Source organism: Lepidochelys olivacea, assembly GCF_965140295.1.
Source record: "Lepidochelys olivacea isolate rLepOli2 genome assembly, chromosome: 4".
Classification (NCBI taxonomy): domain Eukaryota; kingdom Metazoa; phylum Chordata; order Testudines; family Cheloniidae; genus Lepidochelys; species Lepidochelys olivacea.
In genome coordinates this window covers 88125807-88143408 of record NC_140414.1, presented here as the reverse complement: position 1 = coordinate 88143408, position 17602 = coordinate 88125807, and the positions used below count along the sequence as shown (strand labels likewise).

Sequence of the window (17602 nt, the reverse complement as noted above, 5' to 3'; positions counted from 1 at the left end):
CATATGGGTGACCCCGGCTACAGTCCAAGCTCCAATGAATATTTTATTTATACAAGTCGAACAGCTTCATTTATTTCATTTCATTTATTATAACATTCATTTATACAAGTGGAACAGCTTCATCAGGACAGACTGAAAGACAACCTGATCAGAACACCCTACCCTGTAGCCTGGTACTTTGGGCACTCACCTATAAGATGAGAAATGGAGGGGGAGGGTTTCAGATCTCTGCTTTGAAGCAGGTAAAGTGGGGATATGAATCCATATCTTCCCCATCCCAAGTGAGTGCTCTCTTAGAGTATGGGGTGGGGGCAGCAGCACCTCCCTCAGCTGTGTTTTGTGTGGGGTACAATCTGGTAGACAGCTACTAAGCATGCCTACCAGATCAGATAAGATAGGAGGGTGACCGCCTAGACTGAGGATACTGCTGGGGTTTAGATGTCCAGCTGCTCAGCCGTGTCAGAACAGAGGTTGCAATTCCTAGTAATTCATGATAACAATGGATAATCATAGGGCTAGAGAAAAGCCAGACAATGACTCCGTAGCCCATATCCTGCATCAGAATATGCCATAGCTCAGAAGCGAGGACACTCTCCTGAATGTGGAGAGTATTTGTGAAGTTCAAATACATTCTCTATATCAGGGAAGGAGAGAAATGAATCTGAGTCTACCACATCCTAGGAAAGTACCCAAACCCCTCGGCTAAAGGGTACTAGGAAGCTCTTTCCCACCCCTTCTCATGAATCCAGCCTTTGTTTTTATAAAAATGCCCAAAACTAGAATGAAAATTTTCAGCTCAAAACATTTTGTTTTGACCCAATTTAAAATCTGTTGACTGTTCAATACACTGAATAATTTCATAATGGTTCAATCTAAAACAAAATGGTTTTTATTTTTTTTTTACTTGCCAGCAAACTTACAAATCCATTATTCATGCAGCTCTAAGTATGATATAGTCTTTAATTACATGATCAACATACTTGTTTTTCCATAGGACCTGGGTATCTCAACAGATTCTGGCCCTGCATGCTAAATTGTTAGAATTATTTGTGCTGGCAACCAAACTTCTTATTTTGTGCACAGACGAGGCAGATATAGAACCCCCACCTTGTCCTCCAGTACCTGCTCTATTAAGGGAGGGAGGTTACGCTCGACACTACCTCCGTTTTCATTGTAACGTGAAAATCGTGCTGTGTGAACAAAGTGCCAGAAATACAAACTGAACAACAAGAAAAACCCCTTCTAATAATTTGATACTGAGTTCCTTTATAAATGGTTACAATAATTTAAAATGCAGAGATTTACATAAATCTCAGCGAGAATCAACTGCTAGCTGATCTTATAATGGAACATGTTTTAGGAGCTTTCTTCTTATAACACACACACTCTTCTCCTCTTCAGTTGGATCCAGATGCCCTTATTTGGGCGAAGTATTAGTTCTCCCACGAGGCTAAGCCCTTCTCGCTCTTGACTTGTTTCCACCCAAAAGCGCCGTAGGATGATGGCTAGAACAGCTCTCTCTTCCATCTGTGCAAAGCGCTGGCCTTCAAGTTAAATTGGAACAAAACCAGTAGTAGTTTAGAAATTGTACTTACACGGCAAAGGTTTCCCACAAGATGCAGCATGGGAATAACTGTGCATCTGGTGTCACAGATTATAAACCAATATGGGCCAAATTCAGGGTTGAATGGGTGTGCACACACAGGGGAAATGATAGAATTATGTCTATTTTTTATCCTAAAAGTGGAGTGTGCTGGTGTGGTAGACAGGGAGAGGAATTAGGCAGATGATCAAAGGTTTACAAGAAAAGAGGAGGGGCGAAAAAATAGACAGAAATAAAAAAAGAACTAAGCAAAGTGACAAGGGTCACAGACCAGACAGTTCGCCTGGGTCTACACGAGAAATTGACATCAGTATAGCTTCGTCTCTCAAGGGCGTGAAAAATCCACTTCTCTGAGGGACGCAGCTATACCAACCTAACCCCCGGGGTAGACAGTGCTAGGTCGATGGAAGAATTCTTTCCTTGCCCTAGCTACCGCCTCTCGGGGACATGGATTATCTACACCGAGGGGAGAATCCTTCCTGTCAGCATACACAGTGTCTACACGGAAGCACTGCAGCTGTGCTGCTGTAGTGTTTCAAGTGTAGACAAGCCCTTAGCCAAAGATTTAACTCAAAAGAGGTGTGGATTTAAAAAAGTTGTTTTCTGTTGCATCTCACCCTTCCATCAACACCTACTCTGTACATTGTCTACTCAGACTGCCATCTATCTAGGCAGGAATCATTATGTCTGCAAAGCGTCCAGACTTCTTTGGGTGCTCTAGAAACAATAATTAATCAGCCTGGGTATAATAAATTAGATAAGCTTTCAACACACGAAGATCTGATCAAGAACAAAAAAGTAATCTTTGAGGGGGGGGATTAATTTTAGCTTCACTTAATATTTGGACTCCTGAGAATATCTACTAGAACTTCGCACTGCTGACAGAAGAAGAGCATTGCCCGTGATTCTGTCATTGGGACTGACCCATACAAAATGGAATGAAATCCTGAAAATGAAATGAGATCACACCCATGGAAATTTACCTTCCTCTCAGTATATTGACCCATTCAAGGCTGTTAATATAATAGAATAGTGCTTCTAGATGAAGGGTCAATGGAGGGACAGCTTCTCTGACGTCACAACAACTATATAATACATACAATACTCCAAAAGCTCTTTATTTTTGAACACTCATAGCTGTGTTAGGTGCTTCAGAGAAACAATTGCAGACACAGTCCATTCCCTGAACAGCTTACAAGTTTAGGAATTGAGCGAACACCCCAGCAACCAGTGCAGAAGACAGAGGAGGGTTCTTAAATTTTCCCCTCCAGCCTGCAGGTTAGGATCATTGTATAGCCAGCAAACATATCCCAAGGGAAAGAAAAGACAGACAGTGGCTCATGTTGTTCCCTAGTGAGTTGTCAGGGTGTCATTGATGGGTTCTGGAGTCTTGAGGATGTGTCCAGCCCTCTTGAGCAGAACTGAAGTTAGCATGATACAATGCTACATATGGAGCATGTCCCAACAAGGAGGAAAACAATAAAGTGGGTGTAATGTGGACTCTAAAGAACCCCACGGGAAGAAAGGAAATGTTGTGACAATGATAATGTGAGATACTGGTACTGCTTTGCTGCAGTTATCAGCCACAGAGATCTGAAATCTCCATTCAAATTCATAGGCTCTGTTGTGAGTACTACAGCAAAGGCACCTTCACCTAAGTGGTAAGAAAATAACCACATATGGGCCTTATTACACTTTATCATGTACCAATACAGTTTCTGGGTCCAGCAGAGAAGGGCACATATGCATATGGGTGCCTTCCCTTAGAATTCTCAGGGAAGAATCGCTCAGGCCTGAATTCTTCTGGGTCTGGGAAAATCTCCGGTTGTCTGTGCAGCACATAAGGAACCACGATTACCTCTGTTGCCTTTGGTATCTTAAATCCGCCTGCAAAAACAGTATCAACATGCCAGTGAAGTAAGTGGCTTTCTCTAATGGATACAAAGCTCAAAACCAATTCTTGACTTGTGCACCATCTTGACGGAGCAGATATTTATCATACCTAAAATGATGAATACATACAAAAGGCTGAGAACTACTTACTAATATGGCAATCTTCACTTGTGGTGCGGGCAAAAAATGGAACAGAAGGGAAGAGACGAAGGGCTTCTTTAACAACACACTCAAGATATCGGAGCTTCTTCAAGTCATCCATTGTGACTGGCTGGTCAGAGTTACCTGATCAGAATCACAACAGGGGTGTGAGAAACAACTGTCCTAATCAGACTAAACACAAGCTAGCTGAAGAGGCTCACAGCTATCTTAAACGATGACAAAACTACAACTGCACCACTGTGCTTACGGATTTGAATCATTTATCTCAATTTTCATTCTTGCAATGTCCTTAAACTATTGTTATTTATTGTTTGTATTGAGGTAGCATCAAAGAGCCCCAGTCATGGACTAGGACCCCATTGTGCTAGGCACTGTACAAATATAGAAGAGATGGTTCTTGCCCAAAAAGCTTACAATGTCAGTACTGAAGTCTGTCACAACTCCCTTAGCATCAGACCAACTCCTAGTGACATCTCTTTCTCCACAGAAGAGTTACAGCACATACAGTGGCAGTAGAGTGGTTTGCCTTTCTAAACCTCTATACAGAAATTAATATATAAACCATATACTGTACCATGCAAACTTACACCCACATCCAAGGAAAGAGTAGAAACTTACCAAACACTTCATCCAATTCTCTGTGAACTTTCTTCTGGGCTTCAGGATGGCATCCAAGTAAGTAGATGACCCAGTTCATAGCAGCAGCTGTTGTATCATGCCCCTAGAGGTACAGATTTATTCAGATGTTCAGATCTGCATTATCCTCATGCATATGAAGATAAATATATACAAATAATTAGGGATATTATAGTGGTATAGCCTAACTGTACAGATACAGAAGAAAAGGTAAGACTATATGAATCCATGTAACAATTTGGCACCCAAGACATAACAAAAATAACCAATTATGTAATAGGATGGATGGAGACTAAGATAAGAAAAAAGCTAAAACAAATCATAATAATTAATAAGCAGAAGTCCCTTTGCCATCCCTCTTCTATTACTTAGCTTTTCTATGTTGCCTGGGTGAAGGGTCTTCCTCCACATTCAGTCTCTATGAGGAAGTGGTTTGCCATTGCTTCCTTGTAGACATAAACTTGTTGACCCACTAAATTGCTCTGGACAGTCACAATAATTTAAACATTATATAGCAATCTTAAATTCACTATTTTTTTCCTCAGTCAACTGTTGGAAGGGCATTTGCCCTTCTTCACCACTTTACAATGAAATGTAAGTATGCCCGACTTTTTAGTTACTCACTATCATTACTATCCCATGATAAAATATACAGTATTACCATCAATTACCGGAAGAAGGCAAAGAAATTTAATTTTGCTAAGATTATATATTACAAACATAAAACTCATCCATTCAGGTACTATATGCTAAAGAAAACAAGATAATGTTCACTAGCAACAGATTTTAGTACACGAAGTTTAATTTTAATCAAATGTACTCTAATTATGCCATAGAGTAATAGCAACCACAGTACAATTAATTCCACTGCCTCTGGGAGTACAGAGTTACATCATCAGAAAACTGGAGCAGTACAGCAGGGAACCAGACCCAGTGTGATCTTTTCCAGTCATCCTGTGTCACAACGGATCTAAGTATTATGGAAAGGGTCCAAAGACAGCTGACAAAAGCGATTAGAAGTATAAAGAGATTCATTGTGGGAAGAGACTGGGACCATTCAGTTTAGTTGGAGTACCTCAAACATGAAAGTATCCACTTCTTCTCGAATATCCATGTAGCTCAGTTTGTTCCCTTCATCATCAGTTGCATTGAGAAGCATATCAAGAAAAGCCCTTCTCCTTTTGGGCCCACTTTGTTCACAGTTGTCATCAAAGTCATCTTTCTGTTGTGTGTGGTTCTTTATTTCACGGGCTTTTTCTTCAATAACCTTAGATATAAAGAAATCAATATGTTATTTTTTCCACAATTTAGATTCCACAATCTAAGTGTGTGGCCACTGCATACATACTTTAAAATAACTTTTACCCCAGATATTTAAAAACCGATTCTACCTCTGACTCCATACTATGCACTGGTTGGTGATAGGAAGCGACATCTATACCCACCCCCTCCATATTTGTTTTCCTATTGTACACTGAGTTTGCACAGGTCAGGGTTGTGAATCATGTAGAATCTGAGTTTTTAAATCCATGCTGGCTCTTTACTTTGATTGTCCTTCATTTCTGAGTCTTCAACACCGTGTCTCTAGTAAGCAATATTATAATACTGTATAGTGATAGTACATCACACAAAATGCTAATCAGCATCAAGTTGTTATAGAAAGAAAGAAAGACAGGATTTGAATGGTAACCCATGTTAAGCACACCATTGTAGCTGGAGAAAATTAATTAAAATCAGATGTTACTTTTATGGATTTAAAATTAAGAGAAAATAGTGGGTAAAAAAAAGTAGGTCATCTCCGCGTATATTTTCTTGCTGAAGTGTATTCATTGGGGTTTTTATTTTTAAGTATTCCATGCAGTCCAAATTTCTATCATTTTCTCAAAATTCAGATCTGAACTGAAATATTTAAGTACTGGACAAAGCACCAGAACAAAGCAGAATGCCGTTTTCAAATATTTTAGCTGTTACAAGCCTTAGGGTGAAGTGCACCAATTATTTTAAAATGTTGAGAACATTGTACGTTAAAGGAATTAGGATGATTCTGTGTGATTTTTTTTTTACCACCAATTACAACTATGTCATACTATTACCATGTGAGGGTGACCCATTGACTAAAACCAACACTCAAGCAACGAGTTCTAAGTCACATTATCTCTCCTCTTCAGAGGATTTCTTTAGGGACTGAATATCATAAATATTCAGTTCTCCTATTATATATGTACCACAGATAAGGTGATATTCCCAGTGACTGATTCCCTGTCACCACATTCACAACCTGGAATCTCTATATTTACTACATTATTTCTCTCCTTTAATGGGAACACAATAGAAAAAGGAATAACAGGTTACACTGTCAGTAAAACTGTGAAGGATCTTGAGGCTTCTAGTATGTTCCCTTCCTTCTTGGAACATAGGGTACATCAAGTTAGACCAAAGCCAAGGAGACTTCTGTCTATGATGAATGAGGTCGCTCATCCTAGGGTAACAAAAATAGCATTGTAATATTTATTTCTGAAAACATATTCACAACATGACTACAAGAGTCTAATAGGGTCTAAATTTCCTGGTCCTGGACAGGATGATGCAAGCACTGCTTGATGTTGCAGACACAAACCATTTGGTCTAATCTTTAGAGATGCCCTCACTCCATTTTTAATTCATTATAATGCTCACTCCCAGCTATAATACTTTTCACATTTTTATTTATAGAAATGCTTCTGTCCAGTGAAATCTATTTTCCCATACAAAAGCAGTATTAATTCAAGAAGTTTGTCACTATGAAAAAAAAACCTAAGCTCAACTTTTTCTCTTGGTCACACTAATGTAAATCTGGAATAACTCTACTGAAGTCCACAATATTAATCTGCATTTGCAAAAGGATCAGTCACAAAACAAATGATTGTATAACCAATGCAATGCTTGTTCTAATATAATCTAATGTAGACCCATATGGTCTGATTCTTATGGTCAATAAGGTGCCTTTATACTGCTGTGGCAATAAAAAGGGACTTTTGAATTAGAATAAATTACAGTTACACCCACTGTAAGCTCCCTTTACGCTGCTATGGTGTGACTAATTTATTCTCACTTCATTGTTGTGTTGCACCTCCTGTAGTCTTTTACACTAACGCATGACGAGTGCAAAACATCATCATTTCGTACTCACTTTGCACTGTGTAAATGCCTATACAGGTGCAAATCAACAGTGAGTTGGGCCCAATGTGCCATATAGATTCAGTGTCCTCATGCCACCCATAAAGAAGACCGAAAGGAGCTGTGGTGGCTAGTCCAGCCAATGTTAGCTATGGAAGGGCTGATTTGCAACTGCAACCTGTTCACACCGTTATAGCAGCTGGCCTTGCAGAGCCAATACAGAGGTCTCCTCTGTGCACATACAGCTTGCATAGGTTCTACCATCATCCTGCCACTCTACCTCCATATACACTCCCCCATCCCCACGCATGGGCAATGCAGGACCTAACTTGCACATCAGCGGGCCTTGTGCTTGGGTGAACTGTTGCTCTTGTGCAGGCCTGGTTGTCCTACCAGATTTTGCTTTCGTAAGCTTTGAGGTGCTATAGCTGGCATTGGCGTTCTCAATCCTTCACCAACAAAACCATAAGACAGACATGAAAGATCTACACTTACTTATAAACAGCACGGACATATTCAGAATCCCTGTTGTTCTGCGCACCAACATTCTTGCCCATTGCAGTTTCTAGGAAGAGAAAAGAGCAATTTTTGAAGAGTACATTAGTGGGGTGGAAAGCCCAAAGTACATTGACAACATACGGCCAGGAGTTGCATGAAAGCATTGCAGTCATTTACATCCTCATCTCATGGCATTTCTCTTTTTTTAGAATATGTACTCTCTTTGAGTCTAGTCCTAATATTCCTGTTCCTTTAACTCTCCCTCAGTTTAGATTCCATGTCCCTGTTTTACCCCATAACACAATGTTTGATTGTTCAGATAGACACAACATAATTAAAACAGAAAAGATGTGTTCAGTGTTGATAATACAAAAACAGTGGTACAAAACCAGCAGGGCTTTTTTGTCAATTATCACAACAAATGAAACTGTAGCATTGTGGACAGCTGTACTCTCCTCATCATTTACAGGACTTTTTATAGCAACTGTTGAATCATCACCAGGACTTACCACAGATTATATCCAGGGCACAGAGAGTGATGTCTAGAAAGCAATCAAAGGGCTCTTTGTCAACGTGCTTTTCAAGTTTATCAATCAAAATATTGGCTTGTTCGTTCATAACTTCTAGAAAATCAGCTAAGATTGTGAAGTGGAACGTGGGAGTTATCATTTTCCTTCTGGAACGCCACTTATCTCCAGTGCTACAGAATAAAGAGTTGGAAATTAAGTATAAAAAACCTCACCAAAAAGGAAACAATTAATTGCTTGTGGAAGTGCTCAGTGAACATACAATTCCTGGCACTAGAGTAGCTACAACTGGTAGATAGATTCTTAAAGCTAATCTTTTCAAATGTTGCCAGTGGACAATGTAGTCTTTGTCAGTCCATCTTCATTGATGACACTAAAGAGTGGCTGTAATGACTAGTAACATTTTTCATACCTAAATTAATGTCGGTAGTTGCAGCCAGCACCACTCACCATTAGGGGAAAAATGGAAGTGCATTTTGCTAAAAAAAAACATCTAATCATACAGTGCTCCTAACAGTTTGGTGCTAACTGTAGCTGCTGCAAGACAAATACGGTGAACAAAATTACTCTAAGGCAAGGGCTGACATTGAGAAGGCACTTGGGGTGTAAGGGGATGAGGAGAAGGGTAAATAAAAAGTCCCTTGTTAAATATTTAGCATCTCAGCTGCGGCTAAGCCCATCTTCACTGATAATCGTAAATGGTGGCTGCCCTCATTTTTCCACTATGTAGAAAAGTGAGGTTTAGGGATAGTTATAGCCTAATGTCCAATTTTTTACGTCAGTATCATCTACCAAACGTTTCTCAGAGAATAGGATTCATCTCCCACAGAGCTGTTAAGGTGATGGGACAGAGACTGCCCAAGTATACGTTTCTGTGGTCCCTCCCCGTTGCAGGGAGCTGTTTCTATTGCAGTGAGACCAACTAGTTTCGTTCCTCCCATGAACCTCTTTCAGGGTGCTTGATCCCAGCCTCCCAAGCCATCTGGCTCATTCTGGGTGGGCCAAATCTACTTCACCTCCCCTCTCCTGGGGTGCCACTGATGCTTCTCCAGGCCCCTCTCCCAATTACTGCTCGTCTTTAAGGATGTGCTTGATCTTGCACCATCACAACACAGGCTGGCCAAAGGAGACAGTGGGCCTTCTCTTCTTAGCTACTCTAGCCTGTCTGCTCCTTATGCTGAATCCCTACTGCAATCTTAAGAGGAGACCTAGCCTGTGTCTCAGACGGTTTCAGCAGGGAACACAGCATCTTCCTGTTTTGAGCAGGGGAGCTCACAAACCCCCCACCCCTAAATCGCTTATTTTTAAATGTCCCCAAACTGAGCATTTCCTTGAACTGACCCTCCTTTGTCTATTGAGTGAAAGTCAGGAACACAGCATTGCTGAGATCCAGCCACAGTGTTATTCATTCTGAGTCTCTAATCAGCAAAAAATTATGGGGGAAATAATCACTAAAATATTTACAAAAGATCTGAAATGGCAAATACCTACATTACACTTGTGCTTCCAGAACAGCATAAGTAGGTACTATTGCACTGGGGGAGGAGTAAAGTGGGGCCCAGCCAGGGCCACCCCTCCCTCCCTCATGAATGGTATCCCCAGCACTGTACAGGGGAGACATCCCCGGTGGACATTAGGTGCCTTCCCTTCCCAGGCACATGTCTGCTGGGGCAAAAAAACAGCAGAGGAGCCAGCCAGAGTCTGAAGCCAGCAGAGCAGCAGTGGAAGCAATTGAAGCAGGCACCCAGGAACACTAATATTTTCCACAGCTTTGACTGGACTTTCTCTGCCTTGTGCTGACTGGGGGAAGGGACTGGAGCAAACAGCCAACATCTCTACTCCTCAGCCTCCCTTCACATCTAACCTTCCCCATATACCTTCCTCCCGTCCTGCTTCTCATCTGCTCTGTCCCTCTCATCACTCTCCTTTCCTGCCTTTTCTGTTGTGTGAATCTCCTCTTAGCCCCCTTCAGAAAAAATCATCACACTAGTATGACATCTGTGCTTTCACATTATTCACTTTGCTTGTGGGTCATATCCCTTTCCCTCACCCTGTGTCTGTCTTGTCTACTTATACTGTAAGCTCTTCATGGAAGGGTGTATCTACTGCTGTGAATGTGTATGGTGCCTAGCACAAAGGGGCCCAAGGCATTACCCTAATAATCATGATTCATAATAACAACAGACTGTCCCTTCAGCAGAGGTATAAGTGTGTATAACTGATAAATACATAAACACACCACCTTTGATATAGCACATAAATCCAAGCTGACTGTGAGTCAGATTCTGTCTGCAAGCTTGCTTTTCATTACACCCCAGCAGCTGCACTTAAAGTTCTAAGAACATAAATGAAGGCAGAATTTAATAATTCTGAATCAGATAACTGGCAAGGTGCTCAGGGTGTGCTTCACAAAGGGAGTTAAGTGCTGAATTCAGATACCTTGTGCAGAATTTAGGTCTAGACTGCTACAAGTACAAAAGGCCCTAATAATGAATGCAATGTTACAGTGGTGGCTAAGGAGCTGCTCTGCAGCTTTGAAGGGTGGAGAAGGATTCTCCTGCTCCATTCCCCCACATAGTGGTGCTCAACGCGTGCACTATTCTCCTTCTTTTGAGCCCCAGGGTTTGAAAATGAGCTATGTTTATTGTGCCACTTGCTCTGCATCTAAGCTGCTCGGTAGCCCTGTTGAGGGGCAGTGTGGTCCAACCGATCAGGTACTAGAATAGGAGTCAAAAGACCTGGGGTTTTGTGCCGCTGTTCTGCTAGATGAACTTGGGAAAGTCACTTCACCTTTCCGTACCTCAGTTTCCCAAAATGTAAAATGAGAATAATATTTACCCTTCTTTTAAAGGCTCTTTGAGATCAACAAATTAGAAGTGATACATGAGAGGCAAGTAGAAGTAGCAATAAAACACACTCAAAAATATTTAAAGGATGGAAGGAAGGGGAAGTAAATGGCAATGAATATAAGTTAAAAATGTAGGCAACTGATATACGAAGATAAAGAAATATATGAAATATCAATGTCCAAATGGGTTAGAGACAATAATAAGGTATTTTTTAAACATATCAGGAGCAAAACAACCCTATGTCAGGTAGCAGAACATTGCTAGATGTAAATGATTTAATTGTAAATACTGATGCAGAAAAGGGAGAAATGTTCAACAGATATTTCTGTTCTGTGTTTGGAACCATGCAGCAGCCTGAACCCATTACACACAATATTGTGGATGGAACAGAAAGGTCAACATCTATAACAAAGGAGAATGTGAGGAAGTGACACTCACCTCTCACGAGCACCCCTTCTGGTTGGATGTGTCTACAGTCTTTCAGTTCTGGTGGCCTCTGCTGGTGGTTCCTCAGGTGGTTTTTCAGTAATTCAGCCCTCTGGCTGAGTCACCCACACTGTCTATATGTGAATCAGAACAGACCCTTTCCAGGATATACAGTCCACCAGAGGCCTGTCTCTCTATCCCTCCCCGAGCTCAGGCTCTAAGTAGTCTCGGCCCTGGTATGGGTACGGGCCCCTGCAGCCCTCCCCAGACTCAGTCCCAGCAACTAGCCAGGAGCTCCTTCTTAGCTCCCCCAGTCACTGCCCAAACTGAGCTGTCCGTTGTCCTGCTGTTCTTTCAGACAGCCAGTAACCTGGTCCTCTCCCTTCCAGCTCCACCCAGCAGCTGACTGCTCTGAGCCTCTTGCTCCTTTTTATATTGTCCTTCTGGCCCCTGATCGGCTGCTCCAGCAGTCTCTCTGATTGGCTGCCTTCCTTGCAATCACCCCTAGGCTGCTTGGAGTACTTCTCTTCTGCTCTTCGCTGGGACGAGGTGTGGCAGGACCCTGAGGTCTCCAGCAGGGGGCCTGTGAGCCTAGTCTTCCCTGGCACACAGCATCTGCTTAAATTAAACATTTCCAAATCCACAGATAACTTACACCCAAGAGCCTTAAAGGAACTAGCTGAGGATCTCTCTCAATCACTAATGTTAATTTTTAACAAATCTTAGAAAACTGAGGAAATGCCAAAGGATGAGAGCATTGCCAACGTAGTTCTAGTATTTAGAAAGGGAAACAGGGATGACCCAAGGAACTATACACTGGATAGCCTGATGCTGATCCCAAATAAAATGATGGAATAGTTAATTTGGGACTCTTATTAAAAAAGAATTAGAGGCTACAAATATAATTAATGCCAGTCAACATGGTTTCATAGAAGGTAGGTCTCATCAAATTAACTTGCTGTTATTTTGTACCTGCCGTTGCGGAGAGCCCCAGGTCCTTTAAATCGCTGCCGGAGCCCTAGGTCTTCCAGCTGCTGCCGCTACCCCAAGGCTCTGGCAGCGGGGCTCTGGCAGCAATTTAAAGTGCTCGGGCCTCCGGCTGCTGCCCGGAGCCTAGGGCCCTTTTAAATTGCCGGCCTGGAGAAGCTGCCCCCTACTGGTACAGTTGGCTGTGCAAAGCTCTTGCAGGTACGCCGTATCGTACCGGCTTACTTTCACCTCTGACAAAGGCAGAACTCAATCCAACAGCTGGAAGTTAGACAAATTCAACCTTGAAATAAGTTGCCATTTCCTAGCCGTGGGGGTAATTAGACTTTGGAACAATTTACCAACGTAGGTGGAAGGCTCATCGTTACCTAGAGTCTTTAAAATGAGATTATATAGCTCTCTAAAAAATATGCTTTAATCCACCTTCAGGCTGGATGGTCATTGTGGGCTCTTTGGGCTCAGAATCTGTGAATTTATTAATTCCCCCCTTCGTCCCTTTTTTCATGGGCCATAGGGAGAAGTAGGTGTGTCTGCATTGCCCTCAGCATACTCATTTACACTTACAGCTCTGTATTAAGACAATGATTATCATCAAATCTCATTCTTCAGGGTTTCAGCCAGTCACCTGTAAGCATCAGGGAGGAATTTTTTCCACAATGCACAATTGGCCAGATTTCTTGTGGGGGTTTGTGTGGGTTCACCCGGGGTGAAAGTAACTAAAGGGACTTACTGGTACTCAGGGCCCGGGCCTCAACTGGAAGGGGCGGGGCTTTTAAATCCCCAGGCCCTTTAAATCACAATTTAAAGGGCCCCGGAGCTCCAGTGGAGATTTAAAGGGCCTGAGGTTCCCAGCCGCTGCTACCACAGCGGAGCCCCTCGCCCTTTTAAATCACCACCAGAGCCCTAGGGCTCACGGCCGCTACTCCAGGGTTCCGGCAGCAGGGCTCTGGCAGAGATTTAAAGGACCGGGGGATCTGGCCGCTGCCCAGAGCCCAGGGCCCTTTTAAATTGCCAGCCTGGGGAAGCTGTCCCCTGCTGGTACGGTTAGCTATGTACGCAGTACCATACCGTACCGACTTATTTTAACCTCGGGGTTCACCTTTCTCTGAAACATCAAGGATTGGCCACTACTGGAGACAGGACACCAGGCAGGGTGGACCACTGCTCTGAATGGTACAGAAAATCCTCTCTCTCAGAGAATGCCTGGTGTGTCTTGCACACAGGCTCAGGCTCAAATTGATCACCCAATTTGGGGTCAGGAAAGAATCAGCAAGTCAGATGGGAAGGGTACTTGGGCATTTTTTGCCATCCTCAGTAGCACGGTGTGTGGATTATCAGCCAGGATCATCTGTGTGTAGTTTACCTAATCAATTCCCTGCCATTGCAAGGCCATTGGGTATTGATAGCACCTTAGTCTTTCTTGTTCTCTGCCCATAGCACACCACAGTTTCGTCTCCTGGGAACTGAAATACTTTACTTTAACCCAAGTGTGACAGATATGGCAACTTCCCGCAATATCCTTGGGAATTAAGTTTACATATGTTTGGGGTACATTGCATTAAATGAATGGTTGTGGGCCTGGATGATCAAATGACTACATTGAACAAAGTAGCAGACAAAAATGGATTTTTGGGATAATACCAGTAAAATGGATTTCCTGGGAAAAATCTAGGGGGAGGTGAATGCAAATTTCACACCCACCCCAACCCCACCTATGGTTATGCAACTGCACCCTAAGGACAGCACAATCATCAGCTGATTCCAGAATCCCGAGATCAAAGGACCAAGCTGTGTAAAGGAAAGATGAACCTATGCATCGGTGTGCTTGTTCTGAGCAAAAGCTGAATGAACTTGTAACTACAGAAAAACCCTTTGGTGCGGTTGGAAGGACTGACTCCTACCAAAGTCCCTGCTGGAGTAGGGAGTGGTGGGCGGGTCATCTTTGGTAAGCTTTTCAGCACATGTGTAGATTCTTTTATTGTTTTTTATATATTTTCCCTGTAATCCTTTCACCTTAAAAATAAGTGTGCTTGCTTAGAAAGATCTGTGTGGTAACTTATAGCTGTGTGCAATTTAACTGTCTATAGCCTTTGGAGAAAAAGCAAAACACAGACACTGGCCTGTTCAGGCAGTCTGGCTTGCTGGGAATATCACAGTATAGGCAGAGAACCGTGCAGCCTAGAAAAACTCCATCAGGAGGGAGAGAGACATGAAAAGGTGATGGGTGAGGAGTTGGGAGCCTAGAGTGGGTGCCCTTGCACATGGCTCGCCTTGAAGTTCATGAAGCTGAGTCTGAGGACAGCTGAGGGCTAGCTCAAAAAGACTACTTGTGTCATTTGTGTGGGGACAATATTTGATATTGCTGGATTATAATTGACTGATATTCTTTTGCTGAAAAATTAAAAGTTGTTTCTAACGATTATGAAAGCTCGAGCTCAGTGCATCCAAGTGAGGTCTTGCTACATCATTTGCTCTAAAGTCCCATTCACATTCCTCACATCACATGATCCTTTCAAGAATTGATCCTTTCTAGACTCCAGATGGTGGCAGGAGGACCCCATTTTATGGCCCTGCAGGCGATACGTGGGCCTAAAGCTGCTTTTGGGCATCTGTACTTTAGATTCTAATATTCAGACACTAATTATGCCTTTTTTTCTGCCTATTAGCCAATAAAATATAACACATTCTAGTCTTCAGGCAGTAAATATACATAATATCTTAGAATTAAACTTTGCATAACTTTAAAGGTACATGACTCTATTTATATATTACTATACCTTGTCAGAAGTCCTGTGCCAAGCCATGGATGTAGAAATTTGTACAGAAAAGATTTTTCTATGTGCTTTGAACTGTTCAGAACAACCTACCAGCAGGAGAAAAGACAGAGGGGAAATATCTCTTTAAAAGAAGAAGTTGGTAACACTGTATACTCATCCTATTTTTAAGGAGGAGGGCACTTGCAAAATATATTCAAAGATATGACTGCTCTCCTATATACTTGCACACTCATTTACAATCAGAGATTGCTTTATATGGCTCAGTCAACTTTACAAACCCTGGAGGTACAGGAGAGGTCATTAACAAGGAAATATTTATCACAATAAAAATACATCACTTTGACTGTAAGACCAGGAAAATGTTCCACTGGATTGTAATAGTCAATAGTCTGAATGCGACATTCCTTTTTAATATATTGCAATATCTCCCAGGCCAAAGAGAAGCTGGATATCTGGACTGACAACCTGAACTGCAACAGAGGTTCTGTCTCTCTCATGTGACTGGTAAAAGTACATCTTCCAAACAGTAATATTAAACATGAGACACAGAATATAATTATTTATGTAATATATCGACAAACTTTGCCCAACTAGGAGTCTTTTTTGGGGAACAACACCATCTTGTGCAGAATCTAAGCTTTCATTTTTAAAGTTAGGTTTCTAGCCCTTCGTCTTGTGAAAATAACTTGATTTCTGGTTGGATGGTTTACACCAAGGCAGCAACATCTTCCCAAGACAAAGGAGGTCAGTCTCCGGAGCGGGGCTGAGAGCGAGAACCACATGTTTATGAAGAAGAGTCTTTTCAGAGGCAAAAAATGGGTTGTTTTCTTGAGAAAGGGCGGTGGACATAAACACAGACTCTTATTAACAGTAAGATAAGTCATTTTGTCAGTCTCCTGGAGTTTTAGTTGGGCTAGTAGATTTTTATAGGAATTCTGCAGGTATAAACTGGTGCTGTGCTTCCAGGGGCTCTCCAAGCAGCTCATTTAACTACCCCTCTTAGCTCCATAGAACTGACATATCCCCAGAGAAATTTCCATGGGGTCAGGAGGAATGGGCGAGCAAACTAAAGAGGCAGATTTACTCCAGTCCACGACATACGGTAGAAGGGGCTCCTAGGGGTGACGCTGAGTCAACCTGAATTTCTTGGACATATATTTAAAGATTGAATTATATACACACCTAGAGGCTGATGGTAGTGGGCAGATTTTATACACTGAAATACATAAACAAGTGTCCTGATAATCAGTGGCAGAAGAGATACCTGAACAACAAAGCTGCCTTAAGGCTACTCTAAATAATGCATTCTCCTTTATAAAATAATGCCTATGGTTTTAATTAAAACACTTTTTTCAGTTTTAATCTGATTGATGCAAGTTAAATCATTTCCATCAGATAAACTGTCTGTCCTCAAGTCCTGTTGAGAGATTTCTTTGTATGCACTTTATTTAATAAATACAATAAAATGTATTCACAAAAAGAAAAGGAATACTTGTGGCACCTTAGAGACTAACCAATTTATTTGAGCATAAGCTTTCGTGAGCTGCAGCTCACTTCATCGGATACATACTGCGGAAAGTATAGAAGATCTTTTATACACACAAAGCATGAAAAAATGGGTGTTTACCACTACAAAAGGTTTTCTCTCCCCCCACCTCACTCTCCTGCTGGTAATAGCTTATCTAAAGTGATCACTCTCCTTACAATGTGTATGATAATCAAGGTGGGCCATTTCCAGCACAAATCCAGGGTTTAACAAGAACGTCTGAGGAACGGTGGTGTTATCAGGAAGATCACCGATGGATTGTAGTTTCCTCAGGAGTCAGTGGTGTCTCGAAGGTAGCTGGGAGTGCTGGTAGCGTAGGCCCTGAGGTGATCTTCCTGATAACACCATCCTGGCCACTATGGATGTAGAAGCCCTCTACACCAACATTCCACACAAAGATGGACTACAAGCCGTCAAGAACACTATCCCCGATAATGTCATGGCTAACCTGGTGGCTGAACTTTGTGACTTTGTCCTTACCCATAACTACTTTACATTTGGGGACAATGTATACCTTCAAATCAGCGGCACTGCTATGGGTA

At 42.0% G+C, this 17602-nt stretch overlaps 1 protein-coding gene across 2 annotated transcripts in view; it reads right to left on the bottom strand.

The window, feature by feature from the left end:
- Positions 1-63: 63 nt before the first annotated feature.
- Positions 64-17602, bottom strand: part of CYP4V2 (cytochrome P450 family 4 subfamily V member 2) — a 30287-nt gene continuing 12748 nt past the window's right edge. The window contains exons 3-11 of one of the 2 annotated variants that reach the window (XM_084627451.1): positions 15515-15600; positions 8458-8648; positions 7946-8015; positions 6647-6773; positions 5370-5561; positions 4277-4379; positions 3647-3781; positions 3311-3490; positions 64-1544 (exon numbers count right to left, since the gene is read on the bottom strand). In XM_084627451.1, coding sequence (XP_084483577.1) covers positions 1372-1544; positions 3311-3490; positions 3647-3781; positions 4277-4379; positions 5370-5561; positions 6647-6773; positions 7946-8015; positions 8458-8648; positions 15515-15600 — 1257 coding nt within the window. In that variant the 3' untranslated portion in view covers positions 64-1371. The remainder of the gene's footprint in view (positions 1545-3310; positions 3491-3646; positions 3782-4276; positions 4380-5369; positions 5562-6646; positions 6774-7945; positions 8016-8457; positions 8649-15514; positions 15601-17602) is intronic. The other variant, XM_084627452.1, reaches the window with a different exon arrangement.